The sequence below is a fragment of the Berkeleyomyces rouxiae genome, assembly GCF_048999995.1.
Source record: "Berkeleyomyces rouxiae strain 22BRR77 chromosome Unknown BrBRR77_ptg000007l, whole genome shotgun sequence".
Classification (NCBI taxonomy): domain Eukaryota; kingdom Fungi; phylum Ascomycota; class Sordariomycetes; order Microascales; family Ceratocystidaceae; genus Berkeleyomyces; species Berkeleyomyces rouxiae.
The window spans coordinates 85527-103944 of record NW_027396497.1 but is presented as its reverse complement, the minus strand read 5'-3'; the positions used below and the strand labels follow the sequence as shown (position 1 = coordinate 103944).

Here is an 18418-nt window from a genome sequence, read left to right as displayed (position 1 = left end):
GTACTTATCAATGCTAACTCAGCAAGCAAGGCCCTACCCACCATTGACAAGTGCATATGAGCATAGCCTCTTTTGCTGGCTCTTGTGTCTGCCGCTATCCCCAACCCCAGAAACAGGGCGTCTCATCCCAGCCAACCAGAGAGCTGACTTCCACTATGCATTAGTTAGGCCTTTCACCAGACCCAATGCAGTGACTTTAGTTTGGGTACAACACATCTTTTTAAAAGATGGAAGATAGGACTGGTGTGTAGATAAGACACCAACCTTCATTTTTTTGAGTGACTAACATAGTTATTCCAACAACCTTGAATTACCTCATGGTAAACAGACAATCATCGATTATAATGTCCAGTCCTTGGATCGTCTTAAGGCTTTCGTCATAGTATCCGTCAACCCCGTTTTATGCAACCATGCATGTAAAACCTTGTACTCCCATGTCACCCAACCCGCTTGATTTCCATACAGCTTTGAATAGACCAATTGGCACGTGCCAATTGAATGATTCTCGAAGTTTCGGTGGGGGTTTGGGATCCTCACTCCCCGCTAAATGAGTGGCCGGGATATATGTGGGAATTGTATAGCGAGTTAGTGGGTACATGTTTATGTACACACATATAAGTGCATAACTACATAACCAGTTGACTACATACAAGTCCATAACCATACTTCTTGCACAAATGCATTGCAGTGGTTTGGCGTTAAATATTTGGACCAGCCAACTTGCCACTAAAGAACCCTTCAAGACTTCGATGAAGCGAACAAGACTAATGTAATCAAGATCAGGATTTCCGGTTTCCTTCACTAGCACCAAAGCCACGCAAACCCTTCTCCCCCAACAACGTCACATCACAACATGGCAGTTTCAACTATGCTATTCTCACCCAGGACGTCTTGCCTGTAACTGTCTAATATGCTGCTCATTACATTGTCCAACCTCCAATCTACTATTCCTCTTCCTCCTTGTCACGCGCTGAACCACTACTACCGTTGATCATGCCATTATTGACAAATTCTTGGTACTTGAACACCTCGTTCCTCTTGCCCAAACCTCCCAGCCCTGCAGCCGCCATGCTTTTCTTACTAAATGCACGCCGGGCCGTAAAGCCGTTGATGACTTGATCGATTTCAGCCTCCTTGAGTGGCCGCTCTCCCGGCTCGGGCACGGTGTTGAGGAGGGCGTCTTTGAGCTCCACGAGATCTATCTGGCCCGAGTCGTCGTCATCAAAGGCACTAAAAGCCGAAAGCAACTCGCTGCTAGGTGACATGGCCGCGAGAGCTGACGCAAGGGTGTTAATGAAGATGGCCATAGACATGGTTTGTGGTGACGAAGACGGGAAAAAGGCTACAACATCTGCCGGAGTAGCGGGAAGGCCTAGAGAGTTGGATTGAGATTAGCACAAAAGCAAAGGTAGAGGTTAGCAGAGCCATGTCTTGACCTCACATACCCAGTTGATTCAACATATCTGCGACATCCTCGCGATTGACGAACCCATCACTGTCTCTGTCCAAAATCTGGAAGCCCTCGCGTAGCGTGCGCACCTGCGCAGGTTGCAACTGTGACAGGGCATTGGCGTTGGACACAGCACTCACTGTCTTTCGAGTCATGGTAGCTGTAGACGCAGTAGCTGCGGATGTCGTTGAGTTGGCACCAGGGGACTGGCCAAAACCCGAGGAACGTAAGGATCGAGGCGCCGGCGACGGAGAAGCAGGAGTTGCTGCGGCCGAGGGTAGCGACGCAGAAGTACCAGACGGCGTACCAAAAGGCGAGTACTGTGTATATGGATTTAAAAAGGGGACTGATGATGTGGAGTTGTTTCGGGTGGAGCGGGGTAGTGGTGTGCCAGGTTCGTGATCGGAAGCGTGTGCGGAAGCGGAAGCAGACGCCGATGTTGTACGTGTATGGAATGGTGAGTTGAGTACACGCGGGGAGATGCTCGGGCCAGTTGTTGATTGCTTTGTTGGGGAGGTAGACGGCGTAATTTGGCGCAGAGGCGAGCCGGGTGTTGACGCAGAAGACGGAGACTCGGGTCGGCGAAAGGGCGAGCTGCGTGCAGGAGATCCGTAGCCGAGAGGCGACGGTCTGTATGGACTGGTCATTGCAAAGTTGGAAAGCTGTAGCCTCTTATGTACTTGGGGCTTGCTGTACTGGCTGGAGGGGTAGAACGTCAGGGAGGGAGGGATACTGATAGCGGGATAAACAATTGAGAAAAAGCAAGGGAGGTAGCTTCAAGCGGTGTGCAAGTCGGGCTTAGGGTTTGAATTAGCAGCAGGTGGCATACAACAAGTGCTTGTTATTTACAAGGCCTTTTTGTTGGTGATGATGATGGTAATCATCAGCGGTGGAGGTTTCTTCTATGCCAGAAGCAGGCGAAAGTAAACAAACTTGCTGTATGGGATAGACATTATTTACAGATTGCAACCAATAGATGGAGACACTAGAGAAGAACCAGACCAGGGGTAACCAGCACCTCCAAAGGGAGACAACATATGAGGCGTTTTTTGTGGCGTTAGGTCTGTGGCGCTTTGCCTACAGATGATCAGGAAAGCAACTTAACTAAAGGAACCTAGCTGCAGGGAACAAGGCAACCGACCTCTTCCATCGCGTCTCAAGACAACCTCCCCCCACGAAAAGGAGACAGGCTAGATATAGACAGTAAGGGTTGACCCCTTTTGCCGACAATCAGGGTTTGGATGGCCGCAAGAAAGCCACAGACTTTGAAGCTATTATGAGCACAGCAGCCGCAACGACACCAAAGCGGCGCTGGTGCTGGTGTGACTTGTCAGACCCGTGACTCGTAACAAAGCAGCCTTGAAGTAGCACGGTATGTGAGTTGCTGCGAGATACGAGCTGGGCTTTACGAAGAAGCTGACTCTTTGGTTTGGAAGATCCCAGGACCGCTTCGTACCCTCTCTCCGAGAAGATCACCCCTCCCCCCAGCCAAAGTCCACAGACAGCGATCAAGCAACCCAGAAAATAAGCGCAAAGCATTGACCAAGGCCATCCGTCGCTTTTATTTGAGCTGGGTGACATTTTGAGACAAGCCAAAAGCCAGAAGCCAAACCACCACCAAGAACGAAGTAAAGGGAAACAACCCCCTGCCTTTGCTGCTTGATCTTTGCATTCATCCGCTATTACTACCGGACTCTACTCCTGTTGGCATTCAGAAAGGGCCGCTTGACCTGTCGTACTGGTGTATGCTGCGTTTCGCTTTGTGACCCTATTTGAGATCCAACTTGGTCCTTCCTACTGGCACATGCCCATTCAAGCTCCCACACAGGCACCACGACACACGGACTGAACCCTCGCCGTCCCACGACAGGCCGTGCCTCTTTCGCTCTCGCTACCGGTACTCCAAGTCTTGTACACATTGTAAAAGGAATGTGTACTGCTTTTTCAGCTGTTGTGCACCCACTCTCTTAAACCCAGAAATCAAACACCAATCGCACTCGAAACACTGGCCCTCGATTTTGAGACATCCTCCTAACCCCATATATAATGGCCGCCCCTCCGCCGTCCCTCCCCCCACCTGCCGTCCCTCGCCCAGGCATATCAAGAGCCGAGACCGATCTTGCGAACAATGCCCACGTGCCCACTGGCCCCTTTCTGTCTACTTCCAACTCGGGCTCAGCCTACTCCTCTGCCTCGACAGCTGCTCGCCGTACTTCCTTGTTCTCGTTTCCCCCGGCCCGCTCCGAGTCGCAGCTTTCTCTATCGCAACTCGTGACGCGCGGAGCCGGCCGATCTCCTAATATCAATTCGTCAAGCACAAACTCTATGAACAGCGGCCAGTTTTCTTCGCATTCCCACACCAACAGCCAGAACCAGCACTCAAATCACGCTTATAGTCATAGTCATAGCCAGGGCCAGAGCCACAACCACAGTCAAAGCTACGCTTACAGTCGTAGCATGAACCACAGTCAGAGCCTGGCCTACGGCCTAGATGGGCTAAACGGTTCAAAGCCAACCTCGCAACATTCCTCCCTCGACACACCGTCTCGGCACAACCTTGCCGAAGGACACCACCCCCTACGCCGACTCCGGTCGCAATACCCACGCGGCTCCACCGAGAACCACGTGGAATATATTCTGGTGGCCTCTTTCGACATTGACCGCGGCCCTGTAATGGAGCACCAGTATCCTGTCGCCATAACAGGTGATGAGCACATGTTGGCGGAGCTCATGTTGCCTGACCAGGCACATATGCGTCATCAAGATTGGACCATTTTCTTTTTACACAAAGACATTAGCCAAGAGGAAGAAGAAGCTGAAAAGTTGGCCAAGGCTGCACGCAGACGCCGAAGACAACGACGCCGCGATCGCGAGGCTGGAATCCTCCCTGCTGATGATGAAGATGATGACATCGACGAAGACGATGAGTTTGACGACCTCGATGACGACTTTGATGATCTAGACGACGAAGACGACACCCAGTCTGACATAGAACCCGAGGGCGGCGAGGGCCCGCCATTAATCTACGTTCTGAACTTGGTGAACACAAAACAGGACAAAACAGTACGACGTGGAGCTGTAGTCAAGGCCATGTCTATTTGCACACGACATCCGTTTTTGCACATTTACAAGGTGAGAACAAGACGGGGAAATGGGTCACAATGCGCTTTATTCTAATTCAACAATTCAATTAGCCTCTCCTCCTTCTCGCCCTTGAGGAATACTTCAAGTCTCCTGTTCCCGAAACTCTCTCAATGCTCTACAATGCAGTAAACGCCATGGATCTATCTCTTATGCCGAGACTAACCGTTCTTGAGCGACATCTCTTGCAAGCCAGCGACAATAAAGACTTGTTCGTCGAAAAGTTTGATCAGATGATTCAGATGCGCATGGCTGAAGATAGGCGCCAATTGGCCCAACAAGCTGGCAATGAAGCAGCCCCGACCGAAAATGACGATGAAGGCGCCGGTACTGCGCGAAACGGCTCCAAGGCTGTTACTATGACGTATTCCGTCCCCCGCGACACGCATGAGTTTGAGAGCAAGGTCATGTACAAGGGAATCCCTATTCCTATCAAGGTCCCTGTAGCCATGACGCCAGAAAGCGTTGGTGATTTCTCCATCATCAAGCTCATCCAGAACTTTAGCGCCAGTTATGCCAAGTCTCCTACAGTCTACACCCCACACTCTCACCTAACTACTAGCGGGCCAAACACACACCCAATTATTGTGCTTGTCAATGCTCTGTTGACTCAGAAGCGTGTCATATTTCTTGGCCACAACATGCCTTCTGGAGACGTTGCTGAGGCTGTACTTGCTGCTTGTGCTTTAGCATCAGGAGGCGTTCTGCGTGGCTTCACACGTCATGCGTTTCCGTATACAGATTTGACTAAGATCGATGATTTGCTCAATGTCCCAGGATTTATCGCTGGTGTGACGAATCCAACCTTTGAGATGCATCCTGAGTGGTGGGATGTGTTATGCGACTTACCAAGCGGGAAGATCAAAATCAGTAGCAAGATTGAGTCTGCTGGGACCAACGATGGTAGTGTGTATTTCCAACAACAGCACCCAAATTATGCACAACTGGTGAACCATTACCAGACGCCAGCATCAGCTGTCAACGACTACACTGGAGACGTCGCCTTTATGAATGACATTTTAAAGGCCATAAACTCGCGTGCCGGCGAGCGTGTAGTGCGCTCAAAGTGGCGCGACTGGGTTGGCAAGTTCACTCGCATCGCTGCCACTTTTGAGGAAACGGTCTACGGGGCTAGTGCACTGTTTATCGGGGGTGATGATAATGAACAACCGCCTTTGCCTGGCCTGATAGGCCATGGATATGTGTGGCCAGACGAAGTCTCCAAGAATAAGGAACTGGCTGGAAATGTGACTCGCATTGAGGGCTGGCGGAATACACGGAGTTATTATAGCTTCATACAGGTGAGCGCACAGCCTACTCATGACAACACAGCGACATGGAGAAAGGCCTTCATATTTGCTAACAGTCTCTCCTTTAGGATCTTGCGCAACTTTATAATGTTCGCCCTCTCAAAAACATCGATCTCTATCACATGCAAGATCGTCTGCGCACACAACGCCTTACACCCTCTCAAAGCAAAGATCTGTATCTGGCTTTTTGCAAGACCGTCTTCACCTACGACGAAATATGCTTGTTGTTGGCGGCAGCGCCTGAGTCACACGCTGGCCTGTTCTACCTTGCGCTCGGCCTATTTCACAAGGATCGCGACGTGCGCTTTCACGTGGCTGACCTGCTCGAGCGCATTAGTGAGCATGATGCCGGCCGTCACTGGTGGGCTGCGCTTGGCCGCTTTGAAAAAGTGGCGTTCCAGCGCATCAAACGCGACCAAGAAGCGGATATGCGCGCTCGTCTTGAGAAGGATAAAGATGGCCGTTCGCCCGAGTTCGATCGTCGCATCAGTTGAGACGGCCCGAGAGTGGAGCGCGTGTCTTGACAAAGCAACTAGATTAACCAAGAACAACCACCATCAACACATGAGGGCTGATGCAACAAAGACATTTGGAGGTATGAAGCCTCACGGCTATACATTGATTTGGGGGGTTTTATTTACGGCAGAGCAAGCGTAGATTTTACGTCATTTTCTTAATAGCCCGCCGGGACAACCAAACGGCAGGTGCGTGTTTATATAATCAAATTAGTTACACAGACTATCCTTCTGATGGACTTGATGTCTATTGTGGTGTATATCCTCTCACAGCAGAAACTTGGCCGCATGCTTGATGTGGTCCTCGCCAAAGGTAGAAATGAAGAAGTATGAGTGGTCATAGCCCTGGACAAGGCATAAGGGTCAGTCATGTATGTATAGGCATTTGTGTGATTGTGGCAGCAACATACCTCCTGGTAGCGCACAGTCAATCCCTCGAGACCGGCTTCCTTGGCTGCGGCTTCGAAGTTTTCGGGTAGTAGCTGCTTCTGCTGGTAAAAACTGTCGGCGGTCCCCTGTATGCCTATTATCAGCTATAGCCGCACATATCAGTCCCAACACATCTATTACTCACCACATCAATAAGAGCGTTCAGTGGGCCCTTCCACCCTTTCACTAGGTTCGTCGCATCGTGCCTTTTCCACTCTTCGGGGTCCTCGCCCAGGTATCCCGCAAACGCCTTGTGGCCCCAGGGACAGTTAACTGGGTTTGCAATCGGGGCCCAGGCTGATACGCTTTTGTACATGCCGGGGTTCTTGAGGTACAACGTCAGCGCGCCGTGGCCACCCATCGAGTGGCCCGCAATGCTGACACGCTTTCCATCGAGCTCGTCAAACTGTGTGAATAGCGCCTCCGGCAGCTCGCGCGTCACGTACGTCTCCATGCGGTAGTGCGCTGCCCATGGCTCCTTTGTCGCATCGATATAGAAGCCAGCCGCGCTGCCAAAGTCCCAGCTGGTGTGCTCGTCTGGCAGGTCGAGCCCGCGCGGCGAGGTGTCGGGCCAGACCAGGGCGATGCCCGCCCGTGCGGCGTGTGCGTGCAGGAAGCCCTTTTCCGTGCAGTTGTCTGGGCTGCAAGTGAGTCCTGAGAGATACACAAGCACGGGGGCGGGGTTGCTGCTGCTGGCACCCGGCGGGAGAAAGACGTTTACGGCCATAGGAGTTCCAGTGGAAGTAGAGGCATGGGAGAGCTTGAGGATGCGGCCTCCACAGGAAGCAATGGTAGCTTTAGTTTCAAACATTGTAGGCGGTGGGAATGAAAGTGAGCTGCTGTTATGTGTTTTGTACAATTATTGCAAGTCTTTCAAAAATTGAACGAGATTTGAACTTGACCAGAGGTTGTTCAGTGTTAGAGAAAGTATCAAATAAGAGGCGAAAGTCATTTGGCTTTGAGCTTTGTTTGGCGGGGTATCAGGGTTTGCTATAAGCTAGATAACCCTAATACGGCTTGGACGACACCATCTTATCCAGGTGTCTTGGTACTAGTTTGAGTGGCTCCATGTCTCTTGTTTAAATAACTAGCTCTCTGGAACATACAGTGTGACTCAGGCAGAGGCTTAGGTAGAGGCACAGTCCTAGACATAAAGTAACATAATGAAGAAGACAAAGACCGAGGCAAAGACCAAGACAAAGAAGACAATAGGCCCAGACAAAGGCCGAGGCGGTAATTCCAAGAGGTCATTGGAAAAAATGTATGCATTGACAGGGTAGCAAGTAATCAAGATCCGCCAAAATTCCAGACGCCGAATTGATGGATAGGGGAGTATCGTGTGAGTGTAAAAGCGAGTGCGTATGGGGTGTAAAGTGCACAATGTGAATGGCGGCGGTCCCAACATATCACCCTCGCAGAAAAAGGAGAAAAGGTTTTAAACAAGCAAGTCGAGAACAAGGAAAAGGGTGCAAGGAAGAGGAAATGACAAAGATACAGAGGAAAATGACTACTGGAGGAGCTCTTCGCAAGTCCAGTCCTCATAGTAGCCGTCGGGCAGGTATCGCCGCACAATCAGAGGAATCTTTTTCTCGCGCAGCTCTTTTATGGCAATCTGGAGGGGATCCGACTCGCCCTCGAGATCAACAAGCACGGGAGCATTGAGACTATGTCGGGGAGGTTAGTAACGGAGCGCATCCCGTTCGGGCTGTGGATCTGGGGGCGCCGCAGCTAGTGTGAGCTCGGCCGGTCTGGCGCCGCCGACCAAGCATGGCTTCACATACCTGATTTGCAGGGCACGTGTGCCGAGAATTCGCGCGCGCTCGTACTTGGTCATGTAGGGCGTAGTAGTGCGCTCGCTGTCGGGGATTTTCTTGTCCTTGTGCGACATGTCGTTGGTGCGGTTGGCGAGAGCGGAGGGGTCGCCCGAAAGCACAATGTTGTCGGCGTCGTCATCGGCGTTTGGAATGCGCTCGCCATCCTCATCCTCAATGTCCTCGAGAATGTCGACCTCGTCCTCATCGTAGAAGGGCTCCTCGCTGAAAGAGACCAGCCGTTAGCAGGGAGTCACGAGCTAGGCGGGAGTGAAGCAAGACTTACGCATCGTAGCCGCCGGCATCTTCGTTGTCAGACATAGTGAATGTATTAAAAACGAATGCTGTAAGGGTTCCAGAAACTGAATCGCAGAAGGCAGAAGAGACAAGACCAGTAATCGTGACGATTTGCGAATGAAGAATTTACAGCTTGTCGTCAACCTGGCAAGGCTGACACAAGCGATAAGAGAAAAATGTTTATCGGCTTAGCCGGTCTTTAACCTGTTATCGACAAGACCCACTATATTTAGCGAGAAGACAGACAGAGCCCCACCAAAGTTTTAGTTCACCGCTTCTGGCTGCTCTGCCTTGTGAATTCTGCCGTATTTATTTCTGGCGATCTCTTCGATTTTTTTTCTTCTCATCTTTGCTCAAACCTTTGCAGTTTTTGCTTGTTTGTTGTTTGTTACTTTTGCCATTGCCAGTGATGGAAGTTGTCTATTTCTCATCCGCCAATTACATCTCACTACTTCTTCCTCGATATCTACCTACTAGCCAGTCCCAAACTCTCTTGTCCTCCTACTCTTCCTAGCTCAACCTTTACCGCGTCCCTATTGATCACCACATCGAGCTCGTCGATCTACCGCCCGCAACATCACCGGACAACGCTCGCGGCCAAACCAGCAGGCAGCACGATGCCGAAACGGAAAGCTGAGGCGGTTGGATCGGCGGCCACCAACGCTGCAGCTGCGTTTGGTGATGCGGACCTGACCCCGGAGCAGGCTCTGATCCGTCTTTCTGAGTTTAAGAAGTCAGAATCACGAAAAGAAACAGAGGCCTCAGCGGTTGCCCCGCCGCCCGCTAAACGGAGCAGACGTTTAGCTTCAACGCCCAAAGGTTTGTCTGCTAGCAGCACTCCCCTTCATAATGTCAAGGTACATGGGCTAACCTCTGTCGCAGAAGCGCCTCCTGCCGATGACAGCTCCGACGAAGAATATGAGAGCGATGCCTCCGATAGTTCGCAGGACTCATCGAATGAACTACCTTTCGCCGCCAAGTCTACAGCTCCGGCATCGAAACCCCGGCCCAAAAACCAGATTTGCACGTGGCCTGGCTGCACCAAGCGGTATAACAGACCGACACGATTGGAAGGCCACATGCGGTCACACACGGGTGAGCGGCCATTTGCCTGCACGGTGCCAGGCTGTGGCAAAACATACCTTGAGGCCAAGCACTTGGCGCAACATGTTGAGGGCAAGCACGAGGGCAAGCGTGACCACAAGTGCCCCTACCCCGAATGTGGCCGCGCTTTTTTCACATCGACAAGGTTGAGCCGCCATGTCAACTCTCACATCAAGGCTCAGCAGTTCCAATGCAAGGGGTATGCCGATTGCCGACAGGTGTTCCGCCGCCGCGACACGCTTAACAGACACGTGCGCCAGGCCCACCTCGGCCTTCCTGGATATACTTGCCCTGAGACGGACTGCTCGGAGGCATTCGCCTCCTCAGGAGCCCTCCGAAATCACCGTCGCCGGATGCACGGTGAGCTGAAGCACTTCTGCGATGAGTGCAAGGTGACAGATGATGACGGCCAAACGCGCAGTCTTGGCTTCACCACAATCTCCGAGCTGCGTGCACACTTTAAGACGGCTCATATGACGTGCTCCTTCTGCCCGTATCGCTGCAGATACCCGAGTGAGATGGACCGCCACGTCGCCATGCACCACTCGGCTCAAACAGTCGTCGACCGCAAGACGATTGCTTGCGACTGGCCCGGCTGCGACAAGAAGTTTACCAAGCGCAGCAACCTCAATGTCCACATCAAGAGCTCCCACAATGGGTACCGTTTCGTTTGCGGCTTGGTGGATTTGTCAACCAGCGAGGGACTGGGCGACTGGGACAATGCGAATGGCTGCCGGGAAGGCTTTGTCACCAAAGCCAATCTAGAGAGCCATGTTCGCCACGTGCACCTCGGCTTACAACGGGTACAGACTGTTACTGGCCGGGCTAGAAGCTTGGTTGACGAGTTGGCCGGGGCCGACGATTCGCAAAAGCGCACACTGCAGTGCGATTGTGGGCGAAGCTTCATTCGCTACCATGATCTGCAGGTGCATGTTGAGCTGGACCATGGGCATGGTCAAATGACCCAGGGCACAGGCCAAGCTTCGGGGTTTGGTGGCCCGCAAGTTAGCCAGGCCCCGCCCAATCTCTCCCTGGACATGCAGTTCATCCCCGACATGAACACCGCTACCGGGTCATACGGTGCCAGCCACGGCTTGGATCAGTTCCAACAAGTCGATGGCTCGTACATTCCTGTTGGCTCAACATCACTGGCCAACAGCGAGGTCTACAGCCAGACCCTCAACTCTGCCAGCTCTCCCGCCTCCGCCGCCGGCATGCCCATGCTCCCATTTTCGACGCAGCAGGGCGGCCTCGGCATTCACCCAGCCTTCGTCTCGCCTGCGTTGACACCACAGTCGCAGCAGCAGTTCAGCGGCTCGCAACCTTCCGAGATTGGGATAGATTACACCACTCAGCCTTTTCAGAGCTTGCCTTACGCCCCTGCTGAACCTACGGCTACTGACGCGGAGATGTCGATGCCATTGGATATGTCGCACGTCATAGACTCGTCTCTGTCAACTGTCTACAATCCGGGGCTCTCAGCGGTGCCAGCAGCTGAGACTACTGAGGCGGCGGCTGTCTAGCAGGCTGCGGCTACCTTTGGTGGAGGATACGGCGGTTGGGAATACTACGATTACGGTCTCTATGGTCCGTAGATCTAGGGGAGGGAGCATTGTCTCCCCCCCCCCCCCCCCCCAATCATCTTCTCCTTTCCATTTTCTTTTCGTCTCATCATGGAATCTTCTTTTTCATCTCAGCTTGTCACTTTTACACAGCGTCGCAAACCCCAAAAAGTTAGCATAGATATCCCAACGTCGGGTTCATTTTGGGCGGGGTCATTGTTAGAGTTACACATACACATGTACATACATAGTTACACGATACGACGTACATACACATCACATGTATTGTTAATGAGTTTGGATGCGAATACGATTAATGAATTTTACAAACTGGTACCAGAAAATAGTGACGAATACATGCCAACAATGCCTTTCTTTTGCTTCAGTGCCCAACTAGACACCCACTCACCCCCATAAGCGCCATGCCTATAAACGCAAACCACGCACATATATCGCGATCATGCCGTAGTGCCAAGCCCTCACTGAAGAGCTGCAGTCCAACGCCAACCATGATTCCGGCTGTAATAGCAAACAAAACACCATAAGCACCATCGCTCGGCGCCACGCGCATCCAGTGAAACCACAGCGCCGCTGCGCCTGCACCGACTGGCTGACTAAGACCACCCAGAAGCGCGCTCCATGCAATAGCCCGAGGCCGAGAGTCGAGTGCAAGGTATAGCGGCAGCGCCAGGGAGAAACCCTCGGCGATGTTGTGCACGAGCAGCGCAAGAAACACGGCGAATCCTAGCGCTGGGTTGGCATGGTTGGTGGCGTATGTGATGAAGCCCTCAGGGAACTTGTGCAGGCCGATGGCAATCGACGTCTGTAACCCGATTGACAGAAACGGCGTTACCGGTACATGGTGATGATGCTGTTGCGCTTCAAGGTCAGTGGGTACTAGATCAGGGTTGCCACTTGGTCGAGGCGAAGGGGAGGGCGAGAGGGAAGGCGACAGCAATGGGGAGTGCATATATGAATGCATATGTGCCAGGACTGGAGAGTCTGCGGCTGTAGCGTGCTTCATCCGAGGTTTCCGGCGGCCAATATGCGACGAGTGGCTTCGCCGCAACATTTTTTTCTTCTTCTTTAGCTGGCCCCGACTAGCACTACGGCCCCGGATCTTGAAGCATGTGTTACCGCACGGGTCGCGGTAGCCGTAGCAAGGGCCCGACTGGTCGCAGTTGGCCTTGGTGTCTTGAATAAACGACAATACTTGAGTGCGCACGCCATTGGGACGCGGTGGGGTCAGCGAGTCGCGGCTGAGCAGCGGTGTTGTTTCTGATGGGTGTCGTGAGTGCGAATGCGATGGGGGCGAGTGGGTATGTGACGGTGAGGGCACAGGGGACTCGTGCTCTGTGTGGGAGTGGCACAGCGCGCTGGATGCCGTTTCGCTGTCTGTTTCAGTCTCGTTGTGTTCGTGGTCGCACTCAACCACATGAGACGGCATCAACTGATGTAGAAAGCGCGAGATAGTACCGATTCCCACTACACCAACCCCAAAGGACGAGATCATGGTAAGCCCTGCTGACGTCTCGGATAGCCCTGAGTTCTCGAGATACTCGCGCGAAGAAGGGAGGATGTTGAACAGAGACGAGAAGATCTACACCAGTTAGCAGGAAAACAAGGCCCTATGGTGGCGGCAAAAGAGACCAAGAACGCACCATGACGCCAAAGCTCAGGCTCAGAGATGCGGCAAGAAACGTGTCGCTCTGTTGGATGCGGAACGAGCGCCAACGCGGCACACGGGCCGTAATCAGGTCGACACAGATGATGGAGGCGCCGAGGATGCAGGCTGTCTTACATGTTAGACCGGGAAGGCCTCTATAGAGGGTACATAATTTACTGACCAAAGGCGCTGACGATGCTCATGATCCAGCCCCGTGCGTCGTTGCTGAGGCCGGCACCAAATGTGGAGCTCATACTTGACGTATGGCTCATGTTCAATTATGTAAGAGCTGCGACTCTCGAAGCGATGACGTCGGAAGCCCGGAGGTGTGGGGATGAGTCAAGCTCGAGGACTGGCAGAGAGGAAACCGCTGTGGGGAATAGGAAAGAGCAGATCAGGTAGGGAAGGAGGGGCAGAGGGAAGGGACGATCGGCTTGCGCAAGGAAGGAGCGAGAAGAGGAAGGAACAGGACACCGAGGACCACCCCACAATTTGGCAGCTGCTATGTTCAGAATAAAGCCGGTGATGATGTCAACAAACAATAGACGCTATGGGTTGATGGAGGCAAAGGCCGGGGATACGGAGAGGAGGCAGACAATGAGACGCAAGATTTAGCGTTGAGGAATGGCGAGGCAGTCACAACCAACGATCCGCAAAAAAATACTGACGGATTCGAACAAACCATCGCTTTATTCGTTAGACTAGCGAGAAAGAGGATAAAAATGAACAAAGAGGCCTGTCAAATGCAAACAGTCTTAACAGCACCCAAACTGATAACTTCGAGAAACTTCAAGCATCGAAAATCGCGGCTCACTGTCTCTTAAATACACTCAAGGAGAGCATCGCCATCACCAGATCCACGAAGGAAGGAGCCGTGGGGGACGATGCGTCTCACAAAGAGGCAGCTCCCAGATTAGGAAGTACCCTGATGGCCTGGCCAGACAGGTGCGGGTGGGCTGACCAATGCAAGTCCAGTCCCTGGACCCCATCCCTGTTAAAAAGGCGGTCAGATTGTCGAATGAAACTGCTGGCAGAACTAGGGCGGTGAAGTTGTTTACGCAGACAGTAACTTGATGCTGGAGTATCTGCCACGCCAAAACAGTTCTCGGCCAGTATTCCCAACCGCTTTATTTACCTCGCGTTGTACATTATATCACCTTTGACTACAAGCTACATCATGTCCAAGTCAAGCTTCGCTCTCATGGCGGCTCTCGGTGCTGGTGGCGGAGCTGCTGCGACTGCTGCCCTTTTTTCATTGCGCTCTGACCCACTGAAGAACATGCCCGTCCCCGTCCCCGGCCCCGTGACCGTCTCGCCCTCTACCATCGTGTCACCCGGTAGCAGCCATGGCAGCGCCGTTATGACACCGCCCGGTGGTTTTGGCTCAGCTACCCCTGCTGGAAACCCGGCGGGCGGCGGCCACTCACCTGTCAACCCTGCGGGCATCTTCGAGTACGGCTTCCCCGGCCGTGTAAGTGACGTCGCACTACGCTCGGCACTGGCCAGTGGGTATGATCGCGAGCGTCGCAACCCGTCGTGGGTTACCGAGCACATCACTCGCGAGTCTTTAGCACAGCGCAACGGTGATCGCAAGCGCAGTACGTTTGTTGAGGATACCAGCATCCCCGAAAAGTTCCGTGCTCTACTCCGCGATTACTACCGCAGCGGCTTCGACCGCGGTCACCAGGTGCCTGCAGCCGATTGCAAATGGGCTCAATCAGCCATGGACGAGACTTTCTTCCTCAGTAACATGTCCCCGCAGGTCGGTGATGGTTTCAACCGGGACTACTGGGCGCATTTTGAAGACTTTTGCCGTCGTCTGACACATCGATACCCCAGCGTACACATCGTCACTGGCCCGTTATACTTGCCAAAGCGCGAGGCTGACGGTAAGTGGTACGTCAAGTACGAGATGATTGGCAACCCGCCCAACGTGGCTGTGCCGACGCATTTCTACAAGGTCATTTTTGCCGAGGATGGCCGTGAGGGTGGAAATGTAGCCATTGGTGCCTTTGTCTTGCCCAATGCTATCATTCCAAACAACAAGCCGCTGCGTGAATTTGAGGTCCCGCTGGAGGCTGTTGAGCGCGCCAGCGGTCTTGAGTTTGCCGAAAAACTATCGATACAGAGACGGCGCAGGCTATGCACTGAGACTGATTGTTCTCTTGTCATCAGAGAATTCGCACAGCAGCAGAAGAAGCAATAAAATCAAAGTATTGGATATCAGGTGCAAAAACCTTTTGCATCTAGGGTTGGACTTTTGTGATCAATGGTTTGGTTACACCAACAAATTGTACTACATAGATACTATCATACCTATAGAGCATTCCTAAATCAACAACGAGATGAAGACAAGACATTCATTAAAGACTCTGGTATTTGAACCGACAAACTGTAAATTGTGCGCTCTGATGTCTATGCTTCCATAAGTGTGATGTTCCGCCTTACCGTCTATAACCCCCCCATGACTGCTGATACCCCCCACCCGCACTTTCATTCTGGCCTGAGCCACCCTTCCTCCGCTCGTCATCATATCCAAATCCACCACCTTCTTGCTGCTGTCCATAGCCATTCATGCCTGGGATTGGAGGTGGGGGTGGCGGTGGCGGGGGTATAGAGAAGCCGGGAATTCCCGGTATTTCGCCGCCCATGTTGCCGGGAGGTGCCATGCCAGGGGGTGGTGGAGGAATAGGCACGCCGGCTTTTTGCATCATCTCGGCAAGTTTGGCCAAATCTGCGGGTTTTGACGGGTCCAGTCCCGCCAGTGCGTTCGGTCCAAAGCCTTGTAAGAAGGGGGGCGGTGGGATGACACCGTTGGACCCGGGCATATGGAGTGGCATGGGCGGCGGAGGAACAGCTACGCCTCCAGAGCCACCACCCGGTGTACCCATGGGCAAGCCTGGAATACCAATACCGGGCAGGCCTGGAAGTCCAGGCACAGCAGCCCGGATGGGCATTTTTTGGTCGACAAGACCGTCGGCCTCATCATCCGACTCTTGTTCTTGTTCACCCTGGCGTGGCTTGAAACCACTCCGGCGATCCCATGTACCCATGTCGACGGCGGCATTTTCGCCAATGTGATAGCGGTCGTTGACGAAGTCGGCATCACCCGGTCGCGGGCGAGCCCAGAAGCGCGTGAGTCGGTCGTTGGAGCCGGATGCCAGCACGTGACCCAGGGGGTGCCAATCTAACGACCACACAGCAAAATCATGGGCGTACTGAGCCTTGTGCGCGGGGAATATACTCTGGGCTGGGGCAGTAGCGGGGTCAGGCGAGTCGTATGGTGCAAGCCCGGTGGATTGTCCAGGCGGGGTATTAGGCTCGTCGAGAAGGTAATGGTATAAAGAGCCGTCGTGGCCACCTGTGGTGAGAAGGTTAGAGTGAATAGGATGCCAAGCAAGGGTAGTAATGTCTTTTTCGTTGCCCTTGAGTAGGGCAATGTCGCGCATCATGCGCAAGTCAAAAATACGGGCGGTTTGATCTCGCGCTGAAGTAGCGAAGCAAACCCCGCGCACACGCTCAAAGAGTGTTTTGGTGATTGTGTTTTTGTGGCCGTGTAGTGTAGTGAGACAGCGACCGCTGCGTGGGTCCCAGAGTTTAACCAAATGGTCCTTGGAACCTGACACGAGGAGACCTTTTGTGGGATGCCAGTCGCATGTCTTGACATCCCAGCCGTGGCTTTTAAGTATGGTTTCTTCCTGGCTGCTGGCAAAATCAAAGACCTTCAACGTTGAGTCGTCGCTGGCTGTCACGAACTTGGAGTCATTGGGGCTAAAGGCAAGGTCGCGGATGGGATCCGTGTGGGCAGTCACACTCTCGAGGTTGTTAAAGTTGGGCTGCCAATATTTGACGAGGCCATCGTGGTCACCAGAGATCAGCCAGTCGTTATTGTTGGAGTAGCTCAGAGCGCGGATGGCGGAATCATGAGCCTGCATGATAGTCTCAAAGTTGAAGCCGGTGCCGTTCCACAGTGTAAACTCGCCGCTACTAGACGCCGTGAGTAGCCGTCGGCCTTCGGGGGTCCATCGCACGACGTTGATAGGATGTTTGATCTTATTCAGCGATGAGTGCAGGTGCTTGGCGGGAATGGAGTCGGCGGCCTGTGTGGCACGTGCTGATGGGGGTATCATCTAAGTTGCAGCTGTTAGCCTCGGGTATGCTTTTTGTTGGGGGGCAGACGGGGGGTTCAGGTGAGCTGTACATCAACCATATAGCTGGGACTAGGGCGCTCATGCTCGCCCCGGTAGTGATGGCGATACTTGTGGCCTCTGCTTTCCATCCAATGCGCCACTGTAGAGCTGTAGTCGGTGACGGGTCCTGCGCACCAGAGCGAAAAGTTAGCGAGGGTACAAAGGCAGAGCGGCGGAAGCGAGACGGTGGGGGCCGCAGCTTACTGCGAGTTCGAGACCGGAAAGCCCCTTCGGCTGCGCCGCCACGATCGGCCTTGTCGCCGCGTTCGGGCCGGTCGCCATAGTCCTGGCCCCGGGACTCGAAATGGGCCATGTCGCAGACGGAGAAGCGAAGCCGATAGTGTTGCTTAATTCGGGCAAAAGTGACGACGCGTATAGATATAAGTGCGATACAATTGCAGTGAGAGACTAACGCAGTAGGCCCTTGCAAGAGTTTCAAAGGATGCGCAGAAGGCAAGACGCGATGCGAACGTAGAAACGACGCACAAAATTTCGATCTCAGAGTTCGCGACCAAATAGCAACAAGACAGGCCTAGAGATTAGAAGCTTGCAAAGAAAGAGTGGGGACATCTCGACACGTTAAGGTTAGGGTTACGGAGAACATCCGGCTGTTCACAGTGAGACCGTGCGAGCGAAAACATGGCTACACAGGACTGGCTCGATCTCCATAAAAAACACACTGGGTAAATGCCGGGTACATCCTGAGTGTCCAAAGCTCTGCGGGAATGTGCGTCATCTGCGTGTGACAGGACACCCTAACCCTCTCTGCCAAAGCAAAGCAACGTCACTTCCCTCCTCCCTCACTCCTAGTCCTCGTTTTCTTTGCGCAATCTGTCGCCGCCGCATCGCCGTCAGTCAAAGCGCCCTTGCCTCGCCTTCGTATGCGCAGTTGCATCGTTGTTGTCTCTTTTTCTCCCCTCACGTCTTTTCAATTGATTCTATT

General features: G+C 53.0%; 8 protein-coding genes across 8 annotated transcripts; 3 read left to right on the top strand and 5 right to left on the bottom strand.

The window, feature by feature from the left end:
• Positions 1–944: 944 nt before the first annotated feature.
• BROUX77_005803 (uncharacterized protein) lies at positions 945–2097 on the bottom strand (the record flags this gene model as incomplete). Its single annotated transcript, XM_073750717.1, has 2 exons — positions 945–1372; positions 1446–2097. The coding sequence occupies 2 exons, from the start codon at positions 2095–2097 to the stop codon at positions 945–947; spliced, it is 1080 nt and encodes a 359-aa protein (XP_073603673.1).
• A 1399-nt stretch (positions 2098–3496) lies between these two features.
• Positions 3497–6395, top strand: BROUX77_005802 (uncharacterized protein; the record flags this gene model as incomplete). Its single annotated transcript, XM_073750716.1, has 3 exons — positions 3497–4582; positions 4645–5892; positions 5970–6395. The coding sequence occupies 3 exons, from the start codon at positions 3497–3499 to the stop codon at positions 6393–6395; spliced, it is 2760 nt and encodes a 919-aa protein (XP_073603672.1).
• Positions 6396–6683: 288 nt separating this feature from the next.
• BROUX77_005801 (uncharacterized protein) lies at positions 6684–7656 on the bottom strand (the record flags this gene model as incomplete). Its single annotated transcript, XM_073750715.1, has 3 exons — positions 6684–6761; positions 6827–6931; positions 6991–7656. The coding sequence occupies 3 exons, from the start codon at positions 7654–7656 to the stop codon at positions 6684–6686; spliced, it is 849 nt and encodes a 282-aa protein (XP_073603671.1).
• A 696-nt stretch (positions 7657–8352) lies between these two features.
• BROUX77_005800 (uncharacterized protein) lies at positions 8353–8977 on the bottom strand (the record flags this gene model as incomplete). The annotated part of the gene is made up of 3 exons (XM_073750714.1): positions 8353–8509; positions 8627–8881; positions 8943–8977. The coding sequence occupies 3 exons, from the start codon at positions 8975–8977 to the stop codon at positions 8353–8355; spliced, it is 447 nt and encodes a 148-aa protein (XP_073603670.1).
• Positions 8978–9570: 593 nt separating this feature from the next.
• BROUX77_005799 (uncharacterized protein) lies at positions 9571–11580 on the top strand (the record flags this gene model as incomplete). The annotated part of the gene is made up of 2 exons (XM_073750713.1): positions 9571–9772; positions 9836–11580. The coding sequence occupies 2 exons, from the start codon at positions 9571–9573 to the stop codon at positions 11578–11580; spliced, it is 1947 nt and encodes a 648-aa protein (XP_073603669.1).
• A 421-nt stretch (positions 11581–12001) lies between these two features.
• Positions 12002–13539, bottom strand: BROUX77_005798 (uncharacterized protein; the record flags this gene model as incomplete). Its single annotated transcript, XM_073750712.1, has 3 exons — positions 12002–13219; positions 13281–13411; positions 13467–13539. The coding sequence occupies 3 exons, from the start codon at positions 13537–13539 to the stop codon at positions 12002–12004; spliced, it is 1422 nt and encodes a 473-aa protein (XP_073603668.1).
• Positions 13540–14462: 923 nt separating this feature from the next.
• On the top strand, positions 14463–15491 carry BROUX77_005797 (uncharacterized protein; the record flags this gene model as incomplete). The annotated part of the gene is made up of 1 exon (XM_073750711.1): positions 14463–15491. One exon carries the CDS (start codon positions 14463–14465, stop codon positions 15489–15491), a length of 1029 nt encoding a protein of 342 aa, XP_073603667.1.
• Positions 15492–15729: 238 nt separating this feature from the next.
• Positions 15730–17788, bottom strand: BROUX77_005796 (uncharacterized protein; the record flags this gene model as incomplete). The annotated part of the gene is made up of 3 exons (XM_073750710.1): positions 15730–17415; positions 17487–17602; positions 17680–17788. 3 exons carry the CDS (start codon positions 17786–17788, stop codon positions 15730–15732), a joined length of 1911 nt encoding a protein of 636 aa, XP_073603666.1.
• Between the last annotated feature and the right edge of the window lie 630 nt (positions 17789–18418).